The 26,145-nt window shown below is 38.5% G+C and overlaps 1 protein-coding gene across 1 annotated transcript; it reads right to left on the bottom strand.

Moving 5' to 3' along the window:
* Nucleotides 1-994: 994 nt before the first annotated feature.
* LOC125025145 lies at nucleotides 995-26,145 on the bottom strand. The gene is made up of 6 exons (XM_047613109.1): nucleotides 26,095-26,145; nucleotides 9,512-9,685; nucleotides 9,298-9,402; nucleotides 8,927-9,177; nucleotides 1,993-2,088; nucleotides 995-1,734 (listed from the first exon to the last, which is right to left on the bottom strand). The coding sequence occupies exons 2-6, from the start codon at nucleotides 9,678-9,680 to the stop codon at nucleotides 1,567-1,569; spliced, it is 789 nt and encodes a 262-aa protein (XP_047469065.1). The 5' UTR covers nucleotides 9,681-9,685; nucleotides 26,095-26,145; the 3' UTR covers nucleotides 995-1,566.

The raw sequence follows: 26,145 nt of genomic DNA, 5'->3' as shown, positions 1-26,145 counted from the left end.
AATATTTATTATTTTTTACTCTTACTTATAATATACATTATGTATTGATAGATTTTTGAACGTTTAAAACATTCATATAATTTTAATACCACAACAGCTGTTGACCTTAGCTGTTGACGCGGCGGATAATTCTAAATAATCAATGTAATGCTGGGAACTGTTGGGTTTACTGTGTCATCAGATTCCGTCCTGCAAGCTTCTATTATTTATTTCTTTATAATGACGATGATGATTACTGTCATTATTATTATCATCATCACTATTATCATTATTAGGATATTAATAACAATAATGATAATAACAGTGGTAATAGCTGTGATAATAATAATAACAATAATAATTATTATTATTATTATTAATAATATTATTGCTTTAATCACTATTACTATTGCCATTACCATTAGTTATGATTATCATTGTTATGATATTTGAATAAGTAGTTCATGTAGTCCAATTATGTCCAATCACACGACTTATCTGTCATCGCTTAATTTCTTTTGGAAACAGACGGTTCTACTGAAGGACAATACCCCATGTTCTGTAAGAGGTTCATATCAAAGATCACTTTTTATTGTAGATTTTATTATTCCACACAAAACATCAAAATCAGTGATTCTTTTAAACTAGAGTTGGGACAAAGCAGGACATTTTCAACAGCGTGAACGTGTGAGGAAAAAATGCACTAGAATCGCCTTTACTATAGAATCTATAGAATCGCCTTTTCTATAGATTTCTTTGCCTTGCGATTCTGTGCATGTATTAATACCCTACTACATCCCTAGAGCCCTTGAAAACAGATTATTTTTTTAGATTTTTATCGGAGATTAATAATGAAAAATAAAGACGAAGCATACTAGATGAGAGGGAATATAGAGGAAAGATCAGTTTTTTTTTTTTTTTTTTTTTTTTTTTTTTTTTTTTTTTTTTTTTTTTTTTTTTTTTTTTTTTTTTTTTTTTTTTTTTTTTTTTTACATCTTGAAGACTAGCACCGCGTAGGACATGTCGCGTTACTGTTTAAATCACGCCCATTCATGATGCATTGCATAATCAGTATGTATATAGATCAACCAGACAATCCACTAGCATGCACGCATTCCAAAGGCAATATCTTAATACAGAATGTGTAAAATATTCTATTCAAAATCATTATGTCTCCAATCGTCCCTTAGCCTATACTAATGTTTACGGGGCCCATAAAATATACAACGGGAGCTGATGAACTAGATGGAAATGTAGAGATTTAAAGCTTAACAAAGAGAGAGAAAAAAGAGAGAAGAAGAGAGGGACATATAGAAATACAATCAGGCATGCAATGATACAGAAACGTGTAAAGATGAGATAATTTAAGAGAAGGGAAAAGAGGTAACATTAGTGTAAAATGTGTATGGAGTATATACCCAGAACCTAGAAAGAGGCCAGTAAATCACTTTTTAGAAATTATAATGTCATCAAACCACCACTCAGCTTGTTGGCTTTTGATTCAGTGCCGGTAAAATGTTACATAATCAGTCAATCAGTGCGTGTTGATAGAGCAAGGAGTGGCTACCTACTAGCATATCTACAGTCCTAGAAAGAGAGAGCACAACATATAATTTCAAATGAGCCATCAGCCTTTCTGTAGACATTTGTAGCCACCATGCCAAACGAACATTGCATGAGCTGGTAGACTGTATTTCCTGCAATAGGGATAGTTCCAGGGGTGGGCCGGGGCGTTTCACATTGGGTTGTGTTTATCTGTGGGGTGGACAATAGGTCAAGTGAACTCTCAGTGAAACAAATATTTTAGACACTGTTTTTAGTGTTAGTCCCCACTGTATCATGATATAGAAAATCAAACATATCCTTTTACATAGGACAAATGTGGTTTGGCTGTGCTTATTTTATATTACCATGGATATTCCATAATACAAGTATCAGTTATAAAACTTCAATATATATATTTTTATGGATTTAAACACATGCATTTGCACCAATAAATGGTATAATACTAACCAGTTCTCCTGTTATTATTAGACGACAGTGGTTTTCAACTGACGTTGGTGCATTGAAGAACTGCTCATTTGACCACAGACCAATCACTGCACCTTTCTGAAACAAGAATTAAGGTAAGTAATGTAAGTAATTAGAAAACGTATTCATACACATGCGTATGTGATGATGAATTTCAAGCAATTTCTACGTATCAGCTGGTTGCGACAGATTACTAGAAACTTGCGAAAGGCAGTTGTTCGTTACTACAATGCATATATGCCTTTTTTTTTATTATACACACACACATCACAGCTGGACCCGTCTCTTTAACATTAGATTCACCAGTAATACCAAAGGATGAAATTCCCTTCGACCCGCCCAACTAGCATATCACATATGAGGGCTCATCATTTAAAACAATGCAGTCTGTAGCTGCTAGTTAAGAGTCAGGCACGATATACCACCTTCTGACTTATGGGAGTAAGGGTGGTATACTCTTGGGTTTCTAGGAAATGTGGGCATTCTTCCCGTGCGAAATATAGTTTTGATGTTACTCAGGCGCACGACCATCTCTGTCCAAGGCTGGATGGAGAAGAGAGTCGTTGCTTGAACACAGAAATATGAATATACTTAGAGCCATGTATGATGTGATGCAGGAGGTACTTACGGTAAAGGAGCTTGTGTTGGATGTGAATCGCATCTTTTGCATGGACTTAAAGACCATGAATACAAAGACGACCGTGTGTCATCAAAATGTGATAAAGAATGAAACATGAGCTCACGAAGTTTCTTCAAAAGTCAGGCCTCATCGAAGAAACCAATCAGCCGTATCCTGCAGCTCTGAAATCGGACTCTAGGCCTGTGTACCTCACCCTGCCTCGACGTTGCCCCGCCCGTTTACTGCAGATTCATCAAACAAGTGGTTTCAGCGAAGGAAATACGCAGACGCAAAACTAGGGCCTGCAGTGGATTACAGGATTGACTAGTAGTTTTTGCTACCCAGAGGAATGAAGACTGCAATAACCCTCTCTACCTCTGCCTTCAGTCTAGGTAGGGGGTATTGATTCTTCTTCCTTAACAAGCTCATGACTGAAAACTCGATCATCTGTGTCCGCGGTGGGAGTTCAGCATGGGCAAGGAGGGGGAATGATTGATTAATTATTTGAAATTATCTGCCGCGTCAACAACTTAGGCTATTAGTGACGGATACCTTGTGGGATTAAAATGTGAAGATATTTAAAATGCTTGAATATATATTGATGAATTAAGTGTTTTATAAGGAAAATAGATAAATATCACATTAAAAATCAATGCATAAATATTATGCTGGAAAACTATAAGATTATTACATATATATATATATATATATATATATATATATGTGTGTGTGTCTGTGTGTGTGTGTGTAAGCGTAAGATACCACCGCAAGCCACCAGATGTAAGCGTAAGAGAGATGGTCTTGGGCAGTCAATGAAAGGGGTTTTAGCTTGCTGGTTTATTTCTGAAGATAGATATGAGACTCCCAAGAGACCCCCATGTCCCCGGGTAGAGGACGAGGTGTTGGAGCTGGACCCTGTGTGGCTTGGCCTGTCTGCCGTGTCTCTCCCCCTTCGTCTTACGCATGTGCCCTTTTATGCGGCGGTTTCCCTGGAGGGCGGATGTTTATTCCTGTGTGAAAGGAGAAAGCCAGGCACCACCTGTGCCCTGTCCAAGGAGAAGGGCAGCTGCTTGGACGGAGGTGTGAAGTCTGCCACCGGTCTTGCTACGTATTGTTGACATCGCTCGGCCATGCGCAAGGCTCGTCCTCGAGCCGTCTGCAACGCTTGAAACACTGTAGTAGCGCATAGGAATACAGGTTCTGTTCGGTCTCTGCAGATGGTTGCTGGTGATCGGATGGTCGCTAGGGGTCGTCGCGTGGCATGATAGCGGGTGTGACAGAGGTTTCGCACTGAGGTGCAACATTCAGTAGCGAGGAGGGTCAATCATCTTCAGAAGCTGAAATATAAGTGTACAAGGGCTAAGGAGGAGGATAACAATACGTTTGTCAATCACCTTACTAAGATGCAAGAAAAATGAGAGCATAATAAGAACAATTTGTCACAAGAAGGGTAACGTGTCAAGTGGGTGTGAATTTCTTGGAATTGTGAGGATTAGCCAGTTCAGTAGAGTACCATCATACTGAAGAGAGGAAAATTAATTGGACAAAAATTCCACATCTTGGGCTAAATAAGCAAGTATATATGCTTCGAACACTTAGGCAGCTTGGCCTGAACTTAATTCTAACAGTGCGCTTTTTGGCGCTTCAATCGTATGAGCGTAAGTGTGCGGCGGGCGCAGGATTCCATCATGTACAGCCATGAGCCGGGCATAATAATCTAGCTGCACGTCTCGGGTGCTTCAATTGTATGAGCGTAAGTAACTTCTCGGTGCGGCGATCGCAGGATTCATTCGTTTACGGCCATGAGCCGGGCTTAAAATAAAATTGCAGTGATAATAACTATGAAAGCCTATATGAAGTATGGTGTCTGTAGTGCATTACCAGCGTTATGATTATTTGCAACAGAAGAGACTACCATCAGTCAGATACAGGTTACATATTCACCAATTCCTTAAACTAAAGAAGCATAAATTCTAGCTTAAATGAGGATAAGATATCGAACTTCGAGAGGACGTCATAAAAGCGATTTGGGTTCAGTTATTAGTTCTAGGGATGGCACTTAGTAAAATTCATAATCCTAGAGTGAATTCCGTGTAGAGTGGGCAGGTAGGTGGGTTTGGGCCTAAGGCAGGTAATCGATATGTATCGTAAAACTATGTGTGAAAAAGCGAACGATTAGCGTGGTAAGTATAAGAAAATACAGGTGTTGTGAAAGACAGAACGATATACATACATTCATAGAGGAAGTAGTAATGAAGCACTAACAAGTAGGATACAGTATGCAGGTGAAAACAATAATATTACAACGAAAATCGTAGCGGTAAATATGAATAACATAACGGGGAAAAAACGAAAATATCAATACATAGTTATTTGTTCTAGGAGAAAATGAAATATAATGAACTGCAATGTAAGGGCAACAATAATAAACATTAGATAAAACACCAATAGAAGAAAAATAACATAGCAATTAAGATATGGTTAGAGAAGGGAAATGGGATGTGGTGCGTGTTATTAGGCTTGATCTCAGTGTGTGACTTCGTTAGTTGTGTTGAAAAAAAAACAGTGGTTGACAGCAAGAAGTTATGTAGAATATAGTTAGTAGTTTTTGTTCGTTGAGTGGCGTGTACTTCAATATGACAGAAAGCAACTCGAATGTAAGGTGTGGGTTGGTATAGGGAAGGCAGTAGTTAATCTGGCACTAATAGGCACATTTACTTTTAATAGTAGCTAGGAAGTATTGGTGGTGCTGAGTAGAATGGCGGCTCCATGGTTGTGAGGACTTGGCGAGGTAGATGAGCCGGATTGGCGAGTGTGGCGGCGTAAAGTGCGGGAACATATCGTCAGCGACTTTGTCAGGAGGGTAGCACAGACGTGAGAGGTCATCTCGAAGTAGAGGGGAAGACATGGTACAAGTAGGCGCGATCGAAGAAGACTTGGTAGCGATGGTTGGGCGTTAAACGAGGCGAGGAGGTACTTCGACAGGAGTAGCTTGTAGGCAGATAGCGTGGATCGGCAACAGGCGTCGGCGAGGAGCGTGTGGGTAGGTGAATTACGGTCGGCGTTGTGAGGCTCTTGATCAGATGTATGCGTAAGATCCCACCGCAAGCCACCAGATGTAAGCGTAAGAGAGATGGTCTTGGGCGGTCAATGAAAGGGGTCTTAGCTTGCTGGTTTATTTCTAAATATATATATGAGACCCCCCAAGAGACTTCCGTGTCCCTGAGTGGAGGACGAGGTGTTGGAGCTGGACCCTGTGTGGCTTGGCCTGTCTTCTGTGTCTCCCCCCCCCCCTCTTCGTCTTACGCATGTGCGCTTTTATGCGGCGGTTTCCTTGGAGGGTGGATGTTTATTCCTGTCCAAGGAGAAGGGCAGCAGCTTGGACGGAGGTGTAAAGTCTGCCATCCGGTCTTGCTACGTATTATTGACATATATATATATATATATATATATATAATGCATATTTAAGTTTTGTTAAAAATAGTCTCCCTTAGGAGACTAATAAGACCTATGTCACAGTACATTTTCAGTGTATATGGGAGAGACAAGTCCGTACGCTGCACATCTTTCCATTAATAGCTCTTAGTATCCCTCACAACATGCTTCACTTTTAGCCATCATCGGCCCATGGGTCAATCTTGTATGCCCGATTCTCAGCCTCGTTAACACAACTACACAGGGTGGGAAGAGTCCATGCTCTTATCAAGTAACTCCTTTGTGAGCTGATAATCTATTAGCAACCTGGCCAAGCCCTGTCCTACAACATTCTGCAGACACAAGATCCAGACAGTGCTGGTCTCTCCCTAGGTAGTGGCGACCAGAGGAGATCATGCACCCCGGGAGGTATGTGTTGACCAGAGGTGATCATGCACCCTGGGAGGTATGTGTTGAGGAAAAGAGCTGGACTGAGGTGTTCATATGGGGTCCCAGTTTAGTACCATTCTCTCGGCCATCTTACCCAGACAGCTGAGGAGAGAAATTGGGCGATACCTCCCTGGATCCTTTGGTTTTCGGGTGGGTACGATGTTTGTCCAATTCCAACTTTTAGGTAGGGTGGAAGTTTACAAGGACTTGTTGATGAGTTGCAGAAACGCAAGCGCACCTACGATCCCTGGGTGGGAAATTACGTGGTAGCAGATCGTATCAGAACCCGGTGTCATAGCCCAAACTATACCCCTGCCTAGAATATTTATATTTTAGGCTAGGCCAGTTTATACCCCTGGGTATAAAATGAGCTAGACAAGATTATACTCATCTAGGCCAGAATACAGTCCTTCTCTTTTGCACGTATCAAGTATTTACTATATTGTCAGAAGATAATGGCTGGTGTTGATAAAGATCATGCGTTGATCTCTGAACTGCAGGCATTAATTATTCACTCAAATCTACTTTCAACCATACTAAACTCAAACTTGAAATATTTATTATGATTATAATAATCATTATATTTATGATAACAATGAATATAATCATTGTAATTGTCGTTATTAAGAAAGCTTTAACATGAACAGTAACAATTAAACATTCAAACAACATTCAAAATCACACTCAATTGTTCAAAAATGTTTTGCAAATATAAGACATGTTGCACGTCTTTGACTTATACTTTTAAAGTATTTAATTAAAAGTTTTAATTAAATTGTTTATTCGTCTAAATATTAGCAATATTAGCCACAGCGTAGAACGTGTTCCTATAATGAATTCCACAAATGCATGTCTTATATCTGACCACTTTACTCTGGCTTTGAATGTTGTTTGAATATTCACTTGTTACTGGCCAAATTAAAACTTTCTTGAGGAGTATTACATTGATTATAGTAACAATTTTATTTCAATTTTGATGTGAACATACAGCACATGCCTATGATAATAATAATGATAATGATAATGATAACAATAATGATGACAGTAATGATAATAATAATAATAATAATAATAATAATAATAATAATAATAATAATAATAATAATAATAATAATAATAATGATGATGATAATAATGATGATGATGATGATGATGATGATGATAACAATAACAATAGTAATATACCAATAATAACAATAATGGTAATGGAATTACAATGACAGTGATAACGGGGATATTTATTATCGAAATGATAAAATTGTAATCACTATAATGATGATGATTATGATAACGATGGTAATGATAATAATTATGATGATGATGACAATGCTAATCATCTCATTCATCAATAGTCTTATCATGACCACCACCATCTTCATCATCATTATATAATGATAATAATAATAATTGTCATTATGAATATGGGTATCATTTTATTATCACTGTTAGTATTATCATTATCATTATTATTTTCAGCATCATTATGATAATGATAACGAATATGATCATTATCATCACCATTATCATTATCGTTATCACCATCATCATCATCATCATCATGATTATGATTATGATAATCATTATAACTATAAGAACTGTTATTATCATTGTCATTTCATTATCTTTTATTATTAATATTACTATTAGTATCATCATTATAATGATAATAATAATGGTAATGATGATGATGATAATGATAATGGATGTGATAACGATAATGGTAATGATGATGATGATGATAACACATAGACCACATAAAACTTCTCGATTTTGACCATCATCAACTGACTACTTGTCCAAACCTTAGCCACAAAAATGCACATATCAGATTTTCAGTACATCGTAGTCTGTACAGTAAGCAAAATAATTAATGACATTGTTTCAACGAGTTAGGCCTGTGAATAAATATTTCAAGTTTGAAATACAATACGGCAGCCATTGTTCTCTAGTATTTAGTACTATATGCGTTACCTGCAAAAGAGAAAGGGTCATATTCTGGCCTAGGAAGGTTGAGTGTATATGTATCGAAAAATCAGTAGACAGATATACTGATACATTTACATAACTCTCTCAGACTCTCTCTCTCTCCACCACTCCTCTCTCTTTATCTCTCTATCTGTCCCCCTCTCTCTCTTCCTTTCTCTCTCTCTCTCTCTCTCTCTCTCTCTCTCTCTCTCTCTCTCTCTCTCTCTCTCTCTCTCTCTCATCCCCTCTCTGTCGCTCTTCTTCCCTCTCTCTCTCTTTTTCTCTTCCTTCCCCCCCCCCCCCCCATCTCTCTCTGTGTTACTTTCACTCTCTCTCTCTTTATATGTATGTGTGTGTGTGTGTGTGTGTGTGTGTGTGTGTGTGTGTGTGTGTGTGCAACCACACACACACACACACACACACACACACACACACACACAGAAGACAAATGTAAGCTTGTAATCGCACTTGGTCGAAGAATTCGGCGCACGAGAATATGTTTGAGCCGGGACTGGCAGCTCCGATATCTGTGTTCATCAGGACTCCGTAATAGCTGCCGCATTGCATGTAGTCGAGGTCGTCGAGGGAGGCCTTGACCGCGATGCCCACCACCATGTCGATGCCGTGTTTGCAGTCGTGGATCCAGTCGTACCTTCCCCAGTTTGGTCCCGTGCACGTTGGGCAAGTATATTCTAGTAAGTGCCAGTAGTAATCCATGTCTGGAAATGAAAGAAAAATGCCTTTGAATTTGATATATTTCCCTGCTCTCCATTCTGGAAGATTCAACAAGTTGTGGGTCTTTGATTGTTTAGAACGTCTTTCTTAAACTGGATACTTACCCCGATAAAACATGTAGCTGTCCGTCGCCTCGATTGATGTAAGAAAAGAAAGACCCTCACAGACACCGGATGTCTTCTGCCAGTTGAATCCGCGACATTCTAAAACTATATAAGTTTTGTATCTAAAATATGTTTCATAGCATGATAAATGAACTATCTGGTGAACACTGTACTATCCATATGACAAGATAAAAAAACAAAGGGGTTTACTAACCCGAGGCACACTTAAACGCGCACGTGGTGATAGCAAAGATGATTTGTTTAAAAATGACGTTTGTTCCCCTCCGTCCTTCGAACACTTTCTTGAATATCACACTGCTACTGTTCACTGCTGTTGGTAGTATCAATGCTATCAGCATTGCTGCTTTCCAAGCCTTCTTCATGATGCCTGATATGAATGGAATATTTTGCATATTTAATATTTCATAATTATTGTTGCTTTGTGTCTCGCCAAATCCCTTTCAATAAGATATAAGATTTAACAAAACCTACATGAATATTCCCCTGACAGGGGTATGAACATGGAGCTCTTGCTGTCTTAAGCAAAGTCAAGCCTTTTTGTTGGAATAATCAAAAATGGTTATTAGTATAAGGATACTTTTATCTCATTTATCAATGATATACCTCATATTACCTAAACTAAGGTAAAAATACATTTTGTTAAGTTACCCATATAAGAGTATGTTTTCTTTTTTGTACGCCATCTAGCGGCAGACTTCTATATCCTTAATGTAAACAACCCTCGGTTGTACTGCGTAGATCCTCCTCAAATACAGAGTTAAGCGCATCAACTCTTGTGTTTCAATAATCCCCACAACGAGTCATATATATGCATTGACCATTCAAACTGGCTTAATACACGCAGGGAAGATGAATTCTTCTGCCATATCAACAGGTTATGGGCCCAGATTTAAGACATTTGATGGTAATGCAAACAATTATGACTTGTAGGAAGAACATTTTCAAGGTGTGTTGTATGTTATGAAACTACATCTTGCATTTGATAAGCATGCTTCTGAACGGCCAGATGGTTATAATCTGGAGGATGCCACAAGGACAATCTACAGTTATTTGACTTGCTACCTTGACAGAATGTCACTTGGCATGATAAAACGTGAAGCAAGAGGAGATGGCGTGAAAGCTTTAGCAGTGCTACGAAAGCATTACATGAGAGAAACACACCACAGATTATATGCTTTATGGGGGTCATTTATAAACAAAAGAATGGAAGATGGCAGTGTTACAGAGTATCTATCATCCATGGAGGAAATAGTATCAGCACTAAGAGAATCAGGTGAGAGTGTTAGTGATCGTCTCTTAGTGACAAGTACACTGAAAGGACTTCCACCAAAGTACAAAAATTTTGTAGATGTTGCTAATCAACGTGACCCACCATATGAGTACACTGGATTAAAGACAGCCATATTGAGCTATGAAGATCGCCTCAGAGAAAATTCTGGTACAGAAAGAGTGATGTTAGCCCATGGCAACAGGCCATTTTGCATCAAAATGTAATAAACGTGGTGAGTTTAAAGGAGTAAACAAATATCAGAATAATAAGAAATGGTGTGAATTTCATCAGTCAAGAACTCACAATACCAGTGAATGTAGGACAAAGAACCCCAGGAAGAATAACAACTCGGTAAATTCTGCAAATGACACAAGCGAAGAACAAAATTATGAATATTCTTTCCATATTACACACTCATCAAGGTTACGACCTGTTGAAGGGACCTCGGAGTTGTGTGACATTGGAAAACAGAATATATCAAGCTTAGAAGCAGATGAAAGTTTACTGATGATTGACAGTGGTTGCACTTCACATATAGAGATAAATTAACCAAAATTTGTGAGATTTTAAGAGTCTTTTGATCCACAAAACCATTACATAGAACTGGCAGATGGCCAAAGGCAACAAGGAACTGTACAGGGAGTTGGTGATGTCAAAGACTTTATCCAAGATAGAGACGGCAACTCAAGGAGTATTGTGTTAAAAGTTGCACTATACATACCAGGATTTAAGCAAGATATCATGTCAGTATGGAAGGCCATTAAGAGTGGACACAGCATTACTTTTTCCCCTAATGGCAGTTCACTAACCACCAAAGATGGTAGAGTATTTGACATTGTAGAGAAAAACAAATTGTTCTACTTACGTAGAGGTAAGCTACACACAAACTCTCAAATGGATAAACTCAATAAGATCCATTCAGGAGAAGCAAAGCACACCCTAGAGGATTGGCATAAAATTCTAGGACACTGCAATGTGGCTGATGTACAAAAGCTTGAAGCAACTGTTGACGGAATGCACATTTTGAGTAAAAACAAGTTCAGCTGTACTACATGTGCTCTTGGTAAGATGACACAGTATAGAAATAGAGAGCCTGACAAAAAGGCTAAACAGTCTTTAGATTTAGTACACTGTGATGTAGTAGGACCTATTGATCCAGCAGCTAAAGGAGGTTACAGGTACAGTGTCTCTTTCATAGATGACTATTCAGGAGCTCTTAGAATCTACCTCATTAAGAATAAGGGTGATACAGTGCATGCTATGAAGAGATATCTTGCAGAAACAACACCATATGGCAGTATAAAACGCCTGAGATGTGACCATGGAACAGAATTTACAAATAAGGAATTCAGAACACTCCTTATAGAGAATAAGATTAAACAAGAGTTTTCTGCACCCTACTCTCCACATCAAAACGGAACAGTTGAGAGATCACACAAATCAATTTTTGACATGGCTCGATGTTTACTGATTGAGTCCAAATTACCCAAAGATATGTGGGGCTATGCTGTGAAGGCTGCTTGTTACATCAGGAATAGGTGTTATAATCCCAGAACTCGGAAGACTCCAGTGGAAATGCTTACTGGAAGACGGCCAAACATCAGCAAAATGAATATATTTGGAGTAAGATGTTTCGCATATGAACAAGAGAAGAAGAAACTTGATCCCAGGAGTAAGGAAGGAATATTTGTGGGCTATGATGACCAGAGCCCAGCCTACTTAATTTACTTCCCAGAATCTCAAACAGTAAAGAAAATAAGATGTGTTAAGTTCATGGAGAACTTACCCAATGTAACTGAGCCACCGAATGATGAGCAAACCTCAGATGAAGATGACATCTTGGTGGAGACTAGACTTCAAGGAACTCAAGACGAAACACCAGTTAACATAGGTGAAGAAAGAAGATATCCAACTCGAGAAAGACGTAAACCCTCAAAATTAGATGACTACATTACTGAGGAACTGGACGACAGTACCTCCAGTGTGATACATAATAGCTTTATACATCATTGCTACCGAATGTCACATATCCCAGTACCAGTCACCTACCAAGAGGCTATTGCATCTCCAGAAGGACCCCAGTGGAAGAAAGCAATGGACGAGGAAATCTCTTCACTCCAAGACAATAACACATATGACCTTACCACACTGCCTGAGTCACATACAGCAGTAGGTGGGAGATGGGTCTATCAAGTAAAACCTGGACCAAACAAGGAAGAAAAATACAAAGCAAGGTACGTCGCCAAAGGATATTCACAGGTAAAAGACATTGACTATGGAGAGACCTTTGCACCAACAGCAAGAATGTCTACACTTCGTGCTTTATTGGATGTGACTGTACAGAAAAATATGGTAATACACCAAATGGATGTGAAAACAGCTTATTTAAATGCTGATATTGATCATGAAATTTATGTAGAACAACCTGAAGGTTATGAAGAAAAAGATAGTGATGGAAATGTTTTGTACTGTAAACTGAAAAAGTCACTTTATGGTCTGAAGCAAAGTGGCAGGATGTGGAATAGTGTAATCCATAATTTCTTTATTTCAGAAGATTTCAAACAATCACAGAGTGATCATTGTCTGTATCTAAAGCATGATAGGTACGATGATATTTTTGTGCTTTTATGGGTGGATGACTTAATTATTGCAAGCAGTAACATGTCCCTGATGGACAAATGTAAGAAATCTCTTTGTCAAAAATTTAGAATGACTGATTTAGGCAAACTAAACTGGTTTCTTGGAATGTCATTTGTTACAGGTAAAGATTACATTGAGGTGAATCAAACCAAATATGTAGAAAAGATTTTGGACAGATTCAACATGTCAGATTGTTATGCAAGGAATATACCATGTGATCCAAGTATTGTAAACACCTCAACAGTAGAATCTAATGAGTTAATTAATGCAACTCTTTACAGAGAAGTGGTTGGAAGTCTCATATATTATGACAGGTACTCGACCAGATTTGTGCAATGTGGTTTCAAAACTTTCACAGTATATGTCAAAACCCACAAAAGCTCAATTAAATTCTGCTAAGCAAGTTCTGAAGTACTTGAAAGGCACCATGACATATGGTCTTACATTTAGAAAGTCAGATGAATCAATTCAAATCAAAGGCTTTTGTGATTCAGACTGGGGATCATCTGAAGACAGAAAAAGCATATCAGGATATTGTTTTCAATTGCATAGAGATGGACCACTTATATCATGGAGAAGTAAAAAGCAACAGACAGTTGCACTTTCATCTTGTGAAGCAGAGTACATGGCCCTTACTTACGCCATTCAGGAAGCAAAGTTCCTAAGACAAATTGTATCTGATCTGTTAGGATTTAAGTTAAAGTCTGTAGACTTAGGAGTTGACAATCAAGGTGCTATTAATCTTGCCAAAAATACCATTTCATTAGAGATGAAGTAGAAAAGAGTAATGTAAAGTTATTTTATGTTCCTACACAGCAGAATCCAGCTGATATATTTACAAAACCTGTAAACCAGAAGAAGTTGGAAGTTTTTAAATGTATCAGGGGATAGATTCTGAGATGACATACCCATTTTTAATTAAGAGGGGGTGTTGGAATTATCAAAAATGGTTATTAGTATAAGGATACTTTTATCTCATTTATCAATGATATACCTCATATTACCTAAACTAAGGTAAAAATACATTTTGTTAAGTTACCCATATAAGAGTATGTTTTCTTTTTTGTACGCCATCTAGCGGCAGACTTCTATATCCTTAATGTAAACAACCCTCGGTTGTACTGCGTAGATCCTCCTCAAATACAGAGTTAAGCGCATCAACTCATGTGTTTCAATAATCCCCACAACGAGTCATATATATGCATTGACCATTCAAACTGGCTTAATACACGCTGGGAAGATGAATTCTTCTGCCATATCAACACTTTTGGTACCGAAGTGGTCAGTAAACAAGTCAGATATAATGACCTAGGTCACTTAAGATGGACTTCCTGGTGATCAGGCTTCTCGATTTAACCCCTTACTATGATGCGCTACTTGTTGCCTATCCCATCTGACCATGACGCACGACTAATGACTAATACCACTAGCAAAGTTTAACAATCAAAAAATCTCTGTCATATTATATATATACACCTCTGAAATATGAAAGTGAAATGCAGTAATATCTGATATCTGATATATTCACACTACAAGTAATGTTTATTTCAAATTATGTGTTAGAATTAACCATTTAGACATTTAGATGCAGATATAGGCAGACAGATATAGAAAATTATGTGCCATATGGCTATGAATCATGAGTGTCAGATTGAACGTTCAGCTGATTATATAATATTTTTATCCACAGGGATCAGCAGTAATTGTGAGTGAGAGATCAGAAAAATGCAAAAGAGTACAATCTTCAGTGTACAGGAGGTATAGGACCGTGCCAAGAGCATGTGTAACAGAGGAGGCTTGCAGTCATGCATGTTCCAGGCAGATATGGGTTTCATTAATGTTAACAGGGTATGGCAATAATTTGAACAACGCCTGCCTCCTAGAGCGCGGGAAGGGCGACCAACTCGTAGAAGTGTACTCCCTCTGAAATCACAATTATTGTGCCAACCATAGATGGCATCCTCACCGGCGCCTTACAAGCTGGGACGAGAACGGATTATAGAACGGATGCTGGAGTCGATTAGAGATTTCAATGGAAACAGCGGTACTGTAGATACATTTACCGAAGATTCTTTCAGTAAGGGGAATAAATTGAGATGTAATGAGCATGGGCTTTCGCTGACCGCACCATTATCTTTGGACCTGGCGAGCTTGGATCATTATCTTCCTCACGACTAACAGCGCCTGGGTAATGAATGCACAACTGGATGGTAGCAACTACAAGCTAAAATTAGATTGGCTCGACTGTTAGCAGATCGCCTAATTCCCCAACATTCAGCTTTGGAATCAATGAATAATCTGCTGGCCGTTGCTCCCATGCAATAGACATTCAACCGAACGTTGTATAAAATACGTTCTCGTAGCCGGTCAGACAAACGTTGAATTACCTTTATCGCAGATCATTCCACAGAATCTAACTAGGGCGATGATTGATATGAAGAGCTTAAATGGAAGTTATGGTGGGAATGTGCTGTATTTACATGCTAATCCTTCCAATGTTCACGTTACAGTTAAAGGATCAACGGTATATAATATTCACAGTGAGTTTCCTAATCACACGTCTTCGCTGTATCATTCGACAATGGAAACATACGGATTAGAAAATAATCATACCTTAGCACAGGGGAGAGCTTTTGGTGCTTTCAATTTCGTTCCCAAGGATATAGAAAACGGGATTTCCTTTTAGAAATCAGGGAATATACGCATCAACCTTACTTTTTTTTTTTAGTGAGGGAGAAGATGAGAACAGTTATCGTTTCCTTTACCACCATGACAGGTGCATAATTGAAGATGAACGCATAGGAGATGGAGAGTGAAGGACAACGGGCACGGGCTCAGGGTTCGGACTCGGTCCGATATCCAATATGATCGATATGATCGACTCCCAAGCTACCCCTTCTCCTCCTCAATTAAGGGATACGACCCATGACACTCCTAAGACGAACGGGACTTTGCACAATAGAACCCCTACAGCTGACAAACGAGAGCGACGATTTTTTGCAATCCCTCCAGAGAATGCAAGGTATTTGACTGTCAAATGTGTGAATGAAAATCAATCACTTTTGAATGTGAGCCCCTTCATCATCAAGAAGGTCCTTGATAGTCAAGTGGACAGCGATTTTGATTTTGTCAGGAAATTGAGAGATGGTAACCTCCTTGTAAAAGTGCAATTCAACTCCCAGATTAAGGACTTACTTAAACTGACGCAGATTCATGATTTGAAAGTTAAAGTAACTATCCCCATTGGCCCCAATACCTGCAAGGGAGTAATCTTTAGCAGGGATTTGAGGACAATGGAGGAGAGTGAAATTCTTAATGAATATGAAAGACCAAAGTGTAGTGGACGTGAACTGCACGACCAAGAAAGATGGGAATGTGCGAACAAAAACCAGACTGTGCTTTTTGACTTTGTATCAAGTAAAATTCCTGAGTATGTCAGGGTTGGATATGAACGTGTCCAAGTGTGACCTTATATTCAAAAACCTATGCGCTGTAATAGATGCCAAAAATTTGGACACACCTCATTACGATGCAATGATAAGGATACCAATAAATTTACTTGTGGTAAATGTGCTGGAGATCATGACACTGCTGTATGTACTGAGAAAACGCTCAAGTGTGCTAACTGTGGAGTTCCCCATCAATCTGGGTATGCCGAGTGCAGCAGCTTGAAGAAAGAGACTGAAATATTAGCATACATGAGAGAGCATGATGTTAGTTACCGTGAAGCCAAGAGGAAAGTTGAAGGTTGACCAGCAAACCCAATACTTCCTACGCTTCTGTAGCCACTAGCAACGGTCCTAATGCAAACGGCATCAGTCAGGAATTTGCAGCTAAAGATAAAGAAATTGCAGAGTTAAAGGAAACGGTTAAGGAATAAATGAGTCAAATTAGAGAACTGAAAAATGCAATTCAACAACCATCACACCTCGTCCAGGCAGCTCCTGCTAGGACATTGCCTGGTGTTTGGTCTGTTTCTCGGAACAGGTCATCTTCTACCGGGCGTCTTCCTGGCAGCGAGACGCAGGACATGGAGGCTACTGTCTCCAAAAATATCCATGGGAGGCCCCCTGGTAGCGAGGGAGCGGAGGACGAACCTCCCTCTCAGAAAAACAAAATTAAAACTGACGGACAAGGCACTTCTAAACCCCATAAAACGTAATCTTCGCGTTAACCATTATACAATGGAACTGTCGAAATCTTAGATCTAAAGTAAATGACCTTAAATTAATAGCCTTGAGCTTTATAGACTTATCACTGGTCTCTTCATCAATAGCAGCCAAGTGCTTGTGGCACTCCATTGACGACTCATTGGCAAGTGATCACCTTCCAATGAATATTCATGCGACACAGTGAGAACGCCTTCAGCACTTAAATTTAACGTAAAAAGAGCAGACTGGGTCGCCTTCACAAGGAGCGTCAAGCTCGAACTTGTTGGAGAAACCATTGATGATAAAGTAAACAATATTCAGAATTCAATTTTAGAAGCAGCAATGCAATCCATTCCTAAAACTTCGACAGATAGCGTTAAGCATAGAGTTCCATGGTGGACACCAGATTGCCGCAGGGCGCTGTGCCGACGCAATAAGGCATACATGCTTTTCAAAAATAACATCAATAATATGAACTTTTGCAATTACAAACTAGCAAGAGCTAGGGCTCGTAGAATAATTAGACAAGCTAAAAGAGACTCCTGACGAAGCTTTGTCTCTACAATAAATAGTAATATAAAAGTATCAGAGGTTTGGTCCACTGTCAATAAAATAAATAAAAACAAAACATATTGCAAAATTAAAAACATCATTCACGAGCGAACCAATTTCGATTCACCTAGAGACATCGCTAATGTACTCGCCAGGTAGTTCTCTTACACAAGCAGCTCAGACAATTACCACCCCGCATTCCTGACCACCAAGGAAGTAGCTGAGCTGCAACCTATTCACTTTGCCACAGGAGATGACTTTCATTACAATAAAGACCTAACAATGAATGAGCTTGCCCAAGCCCTAGAATCCTGTAGAGGAACATCCCCAGGCCCCGATGAGATAATAAAGCATCTTAATCATGATGCCATGATTAACTTGCTAGGAGTGTAGAATTAAATTTGGAAAGCCACACTTTTCCAAACTCATGGCACATCGCCCACATCATTCCCGTATTGAAAGGAGAGGGTAATTTCAGATCTGCTATCTCCTATCGCCCAATTGTGTTGACATGTTGCTTATGCAAAGTCATGGAACAAATTGTTAACAGTAGGCTATTGCATTGTTTAAATAACCGTAATTTACTAGTTGACGAGCAGTGCATCTTCCGAAAGAGACGCCAAACTAGTAAACGATCAACAAGTAAAACTGGAAAGTCATATTCAAGAAGCAGTTAGATATATATTTATATAAAAGCCTACGACATGACATGGCGACATGGCCTACTCAGAAAACTTTTGCTTTTGGATTACGTGGAAACTTGCCTTGTTTTATTCATAAGTTCATTTCTGACAGAACTTTTGCTGTCAAATTGTTATCTGACAATGTCACTTTTTTGGACATTTTTGTCCAGGCAAACGGGGTCCCACAAGGGAGTGTCTTGTCACCAACATTATTTTTATGCATGATTAATGACATCTTACCAGGTCCTCCTCGGAATCCTAAATACTCACTGTACACCGATGATTGTGCATTATGGCATTCCAACAATAATGCTGAATTCTCGGCAAATCGCATCCAACTGGTACTACATATGATTCTTGAATGGGGCCTCCAGTGGGGTTTTAAGTTTCCACGAGAAAGAGTATTGTATTTTTGTTTTTTTTTCATATAAGAGGAAGCCGAACATCAGGCTAACTCTAGACAAGCACTCAATACCTATTCAAAATTCTGCTAATTCTTAGTCTACTCTTTGATAGTAGGCTCATTTGGAAAGACCACATTGGTCAGTTAAAGAATGAATGTCAAAGAGCACTAAATTTATTAAAGATAGACAGTCTTTGCTAATGATATATAAAGCCCTGATTAGGTCTAAAGTAGATTATGGGTCAATCGTGTATGGCTCAGCATCGAAATCAAGTTTGAAAGGTTTGGACGCTGTGCAGAATGCTTGTTTGCGTGTGTGCCTTGGAGCCCTAAAATGTACTCGGATCGAGCGTCTTGAGATGGAGTCAGGAGTACCTCCCCTCCGACTCAGACGCGACCAGTTAGCACTGACCTATGCCGCAAAGGTGGCTCGAGACCCGAGCCACCATAATGGCAATGGAGGCACTAGACCCTTTGCAACAAGACTCCACGACCTCGTCGAGAAAGTCGGTATAGATCTCTTTACCATCAATACCCAGGTTCGGACAAACAGCGCCATGGGAAACCCCCAACTTTTCTATCATGGAAGCCTGGCTTCCATCAGCCAAGGCCATGACGCCGGAGGTGGAGGTACGCCAGAGGTTCAGAGATCCTTATTAAACATTTCATATATATATATACCGACGGTTCCAAGACAGACGAGTGTGTGGGTGCGGGTGTATGGTCGACTGAATGTGAACTAGAGTTCAGAATGCTGAATCATACATCGATCTTTCTTGCTGAACTTTTTGCTATTAATAAAACTATCGATTTTGCACTATCGACGACCCACAATAGAATAGTTATTTTTTCAGATTTATTAAGTTCACTTAAAGCTATTAAATCCTTAGAAACCACTAAAAATTAACTGCTGGGTAATTGGTAAGTACCATGGTGCCAACAAATCAATCAAGCTAATATAGGTACCAGGCCACTCTGGTATCAATGGCAATAAACAGGCTGACAAATTAGCCGGGTCAGCTGGCGATCTGGACATTAACATAGTTCGTACAGATCTCAGGTGTTTCGTGTCTCTTATAAAAGCAAAAATACATCTCCTGTGGCAAAGTGAGTGGACCAACCTACAGCTGACAAATAAAGAATCGTGGGACACATCCCACAGGAAAGAAAGAAGGGAAGAGGTGATGCTGACCCGCCTTAGGGTCAACGCTACAAGATTAACACACCTCACTCGCTACATAGAAAAGAAATGCCCTCCACAATGCCAGTCATGCAACTCCAACCTGACAATAGACCACATCTCAACAGCATGTCAAAATTATAATAACCAACGAAACCGTATAATAAATTATTTCAGATTGAAAAATAAAGATTTTACAACATCAAATCTTTTATCAGATGAAAAAATTACAAGTAAAGTAATCGCTTTATGACCTTATATAGATTGATAGAATGAAGAGGATCCATTGGCTTAATAACCTTGGCCACATGCCGCTGGTTGATAGCCAAGAAATCCAAGAAAGAAAGAAAGAATACTGTTATTATTGTTACTGATGTTATGGCTATTAAATTGCTATTCAAATCTCGATGACATTTAAGGCAATGAAATAATGCAAAATATCCTTTCCAAAAGTCGAGGAAAAGGGTAAACAGGTGAGATACGTAGGACTAATAACCGACTCCCTGGTGACTAAGCACTTGTAGAGCCATCTATGTGTAAATACAATAAATAAACTTGTATTACATTGGGCATGGCATGTATTCTTGCCATACGAGGCGATTGCGTTAACTATGAAACCTCGGCGATGTGTTATTATGATAGTTATAATGTGAACCCTAACTCATTCTATATCACTTTACCGCTTCATATAATCTTTTCCTTATTCAATAATTCGTACATAAAGTTTTCGATTGCAAGGTGTGTATTATTTAGTGTGTGGCTGTCTATGCATTTCTGCTCTTGTTCAGTTACTTTGATTTAAAGAAGGTTTCGCGAATTATTAGCGGAATGTTGAAGAGAAATCGTTTTACGCGTGGGATTTATTTTCATTTCACCCAAGGGTCAAAATGAAACTTTTCTTCTGACGACGGAAAAAATATAAAGTCAATAATTCAGGAGGAGGAGGAAGAGGAGGAGGAGGAGGAAGAGGAGGTGGTGGTGGTGGTGGTGGTGGAGGAGGAGGAAGGAGGACGAGGAGGAGGAGGAGGAGGAGGAAGAAGAAGAGGAGTAGGAGGAGGAGAAGGAGGAGGAGGGGGGGGGGAGCAGGTGGAGTCTGAATACTCCGCTACTTAGTCTTGTAATCTGCATTCCATCCTCCGCTATCAGTAAGAGTCCCAAAGCTAAGCTAAATCTTCTATCCAAGTTCAAGAAAAAGCGGTTAGACGTGGAGAGTAATGGACGTGACGAGGAAGAGGAGGCGGAGAAAGAGACTGGAGATGCCGTGCCGGTGGTTTCCCCGTCCCTCACTACGAGGAGCTGACTCAACGAAGGACTCTCTGGGTTTTCTGCACACTTATGGTGACTTGTCTTAATGAACAGCACAGGAAATAAAACTTACACAATATATTTGGTGTTAAAAAGAGACTGAACGAGAGAATGGACAATGATATACGGGCAAGTTACACCAATTAAGGATTTTATCACTAAAAGAGAAAAAGAAAGTGATTTCAATAATAAAAAGTTAATACAATATGATGAGAACCGCATGAAACTGTAAGAGACAAAGTGACAAGAGAGATGGCAAACATAGAAAACAAACTTTTTTGAATGTATTTGAAGTCTTGATTTGCGCTGTATCTTAAGAATGAAAGAATAATACACTTTTTAGTATTTCGCATTTTATTAATCATGTATGTAAATTTCAGATGGCTGCATGGGTCGTTATGTAATGTGTGTTCGAGGACGTTTTCTTTGTCTACGAAACGTTGGTCGGTAGGCCTATGTTTCATTATTATTAGTATCACCCTAAATATTACTTTTACCCTCGGTGCAATTGTGGATTTGAGCTAGAAATTCGTAAGCTCGAATTCACCGTATACCTGCTCGCTCTCTCCCTTAACCCCTCTCTGTCACTGATATATTTTCTATTTCATGTACAAACATGTTGCAATGCGAAAGTTCATACAGATGTGATAGATAATGGATTAGTTTTCAATTATAGACAGCAAACGAACGTTATGATCCCCGTTTTCTATACCTCAGGCCGATCGGTTTGAGGGGAGCCAGTTAGACATATGGCTCAATGACTCAACCCCAAAGTAAGCCACATCTGCGGGCCAAGGCGGCTTACTTTTGAAGCGAGCCAAAAAGAGAGCATTCTAGGTGTTTTTTATCAGGACACACACACACACACACACACACACACACACACACACACACACACACACACACACACATATATATATACATATGTACACATATACATATATATACATATATGAATATGTATACATACAACATACATACACACACACAAACACACACACATCAAACTATCTTTTTATATCTACATATACTTATATGTATATCCAAATATGTATATATAATGTGTGTGTGTGCGTGTGCGTGTTAGTATGTATGTATGTATGTGTGCGTGTGTGTGTGAGTGCGTATGTGTGTGTCTCTGTGTGTGTGTGTGGATGAATGAATGGATTGATGAATGGATGGTTGAATGAATGAATGAATGAATGAATGAATGAATGTATGTATTTGATATATACATATATGTATGTACGTATTTATTTGCATGTATGGATATATGTATATATATGTACACATATACACACATATATAAATATGTATAAATATATATTTACATAAGAATATGATGAGTATGATAATAACAATAATGAAACTAATAGATTCAGAAGAAATAACCTTAACTTTGGCACCATTTATTTGAAAGAGATAAATAAAGTATCATATGATATGTATGCTTTGTGCTCCCACTATGTCTGTGTCTAGTTTCATTGATATGCATCTGGAAGTATGCCTTTTCCTTCCCAGTAAATATGTGTTGCATGTTGGGCCATAATCTGATTGTTACTAAAATCACGTCAGTAAATGTTAACCAAAGAAATACATCCTCACAAGAAAGATATGAATTTTTTGTTAAAAAGTTCAAAAGGCATGGCAGAAGTTCCTTTCCCTCAGATAAACCCGTGGACAAAGGCTAGAATTCCATAACTACTTCATACTGTGTGACACAAGACATTGACACTCCTTATTAACAGCCCCTTTATGAATCTGTATTTTTACCCAGTACTTTACCGAATGTCCCTTAAATCTGTATGTTGGGAATCATTTCTTCTCTGAGGCAATGAGTCATTGACGTACTTTTTCATCACAAAATTAAAACTAAACAGCAATAGTATTTAGAGCTGATTAAGTGATAAAACTTATTATATCGCCAAGAGAATGGCTCTGTTTTCAGAAAATGAAGTACAGGTTCAAGTACAGGCGACCGTACTGAAGTCCAAGTACTTGGAGATTTTTCAAGCACAAGTACAATTCCTTCGGTATGTACTTAGTTCCATTGTTCTTAACCCAACCGCCCCATTTGGCAAGAATACATGCCATGCCCACTGTAATACAAGTTTATTTATTGTATTCACACGTAAATACCTACAAGTTCTTAATCACCAAATAGCCAGTTATTAGAACTACCCATCTCACCTGTTTACCTTTTCCTTTACTTTTGGGAAAGGATCTTTTATATCATTTCATTATCTAAAAAAAAAAAAAAAAAAAAAAAAAAGAATGACAATTTAATATTCATAACATCATTCACAATAACAGTATCGATAGCAATGGTATTAATAAGAAAAATACATTTTCCCGGCAATTGAAGGAATGGGGAAATCAGGATCGGTCACTAGGGCCTACTGACACACACACACACACACACACACACACACACACACACACACACACACATGCATACACCCCCCCACAAACACACATATATGTACACTCTCAGACATACACACATGTACATACACACACACATATGTATACACACCCGCTCATACACATATATGCACACATACACACACACACACACGCACACGCACACGCACACGCACATGCACATATACATATATCATATGTATACATATACATATATCATATATACATGTATGTATATATATATATAAATGAACTGCCAGCAATTACTCAGATGCAGTATTTACTAAGTCATCATTTATGAAATGATGTAGCATGCAATGTAGTATTCATACACTAGCAAGGCGATATGTAATATAAAAACTGATTTTCATGTAACAGTTACCCCTTCGAAATAAATGCGCACGAACAAACAATCATCATTACAGCATTTTACCCGCAGCGCACTAATACACACGCACAGGAAAATAAACGAAACAAACTGGGAAGTATATACAATAACAATAACAATAAAAAAGACAAAATGAAACAGATGACTACGATCACAGAATCACACCATAAATAGTTGTGTGGTTGTGCTATGATCGTTGAGCTCTGGTTTCACCTTGTGGATGTAGAGGGATTTAAACATGACGAGATCGGGGGTGTTGGAGGTCGAGGGTGATGGAGGATGCTGACAGACTTTTAAAATGTTTATGAGCATGTCTATGAGTGTAGGGCTATTTTTCCATGTGTGAATGTTGGCGAATAGCAAGAGGACGCCGGTTTGCTTAAAGGTAGGCCTGTTCTTATGGACTTCCCGTATGTACAAGGATTCTGTGCTTAAACCAACGTGTCTTTGACCCAGTTCATCTCGTATAGCAGGTAGGGCAACTAGAAATGTATATATATAATGCTTGAACATAAATCTGAAATAAGAAACTTCTTTAAAAAAGTGTAGAATGTGTGGCCATTCGTGAAAAAAAAAAAAATATATATAGATTAAACTAAAATTAGAGGAATTCATGCTTGAGCAATCCACGAAGACATTTCCGAACGTTATAACGCGAGATACGGTAATTTTATATATTTAGTTTGTTTAGGGGCCCATGGAAGTTTTTAAGGGCTGGTACATCTTATTTTATTAGAATAATCTCAGGGTTTTCTGGAATATACTGTCTGGGAAACCATTTGTTGCAAACCAATTTGAAACCAAAAAGGACCAGGTGGAGCAATTATTTTATGTTCTGTTGATTAAGGTGAACATGCTATTAATCTCGCATTTTTTGTGGTGAATAGCTCTAATAATGCATTACTTAAACCGGTAAAATTCGGTTTTCTGGAAACAAGTGTGTACAGGCGACTGTTTTCATTGGTGATATGCGTATCAAGAAAGGAAAGTTGGTTTTCTTTTTTCAATTTTACAGGTAAACATAATGTTATGCTGTTGGCCATTAAGGTAGGGAAGAAACTTTTGTATATATAATGGATGTTTGAACAAGAGAAATGCATCGTCCCGTACAACAAAGGCTTACATTCAGTAGGGCAGTTTTGCAGCCAGTTTTTTTTATTATAACATAAAAAAAAAAAAAATCACCATAGCTAGAGCCAATTGGAGAACTCATTGCAAGTCGATCTGAGTATACAAACGGGCATCAAAAGTAAATACTGAATCTTTTGTGACAATATTTATGAGTAATTGTTTCTTTTCTAAACCAAATCGTGAAATAGTCAACTGTAATATTGTTTGTGGTGTTTCGTGTGGTTTCCGTACACACATATTTATATATAAACATATATATATATTTATATATATGCATATATCTGTGCATACTCATCCACACACACACACACACACACACACACACACACACACACACACACACACACACACACACACACACACACACATATATCACATATATATCACACACACACACACACACACACACACACACACACAGATATATATATATATTTATAAGCATATACATTTATAAATATATATCGACGTGTATGTATATATTTATAATACACATATATACATATGTATCCATATGTATGCATACATATATTTATACAACTATATTATTTAAATATATTTATATATATATACATTGTGAAAGAAAGTGACGAGTAATGCTTCATTATGTCTTTGTAATTTGTAATTTTACGAGTTATAAAGTGCGAACCTTGTATGCAGCGGACGAAGAGAGGGACGAGGGTCTCCAGCCGAGGCTCAG

This window comes from Penaeus chinensis, chromosome 4, assembly GCF_019202785.1.
Source record: "Penaeus chinensis breed Huanghai No. 1 chromosome 4, ASM1920278v2, whole genome shotgun sequence".
Taxonomy (NCBI): domain Eukaryota; kingdom Metazoa; phylum Arthropoda; class Malacostraca; order Decapoda; family Penaeidae; genus Penaeus; species Penaeus chinensis.
Note: the sequence above shows the minus strand (reverse complement) of the source record. Positions and strands in the feature narration are given on the sequence as shown.

Excerpts from the sequence above, each read along its gene's own strand:
- LOC125025145 (XM_047613109.1), bottom strand. The coding sequence starts at position 9,680 with ATGAAGAAGGCTTGGAAAGCAGCAATGCTGATAGCATTGATACTACCA. Across the intron at positions 9,178-9,297 it reads CAGCTACATGTTTTATCGGG|ACATGGATTACTACTGGCAC; the intron begins GTAAGTATCCAG and ends TTTCATTTCCAG. Across the intron at positions 2,089-8,926 it reads GCGCCGAATTCTTCGACCAA|AAAGGTGCAGTGATTGGTCT; the intron begins GTGCGATTACAA and ends TTCTTGTTTCAG.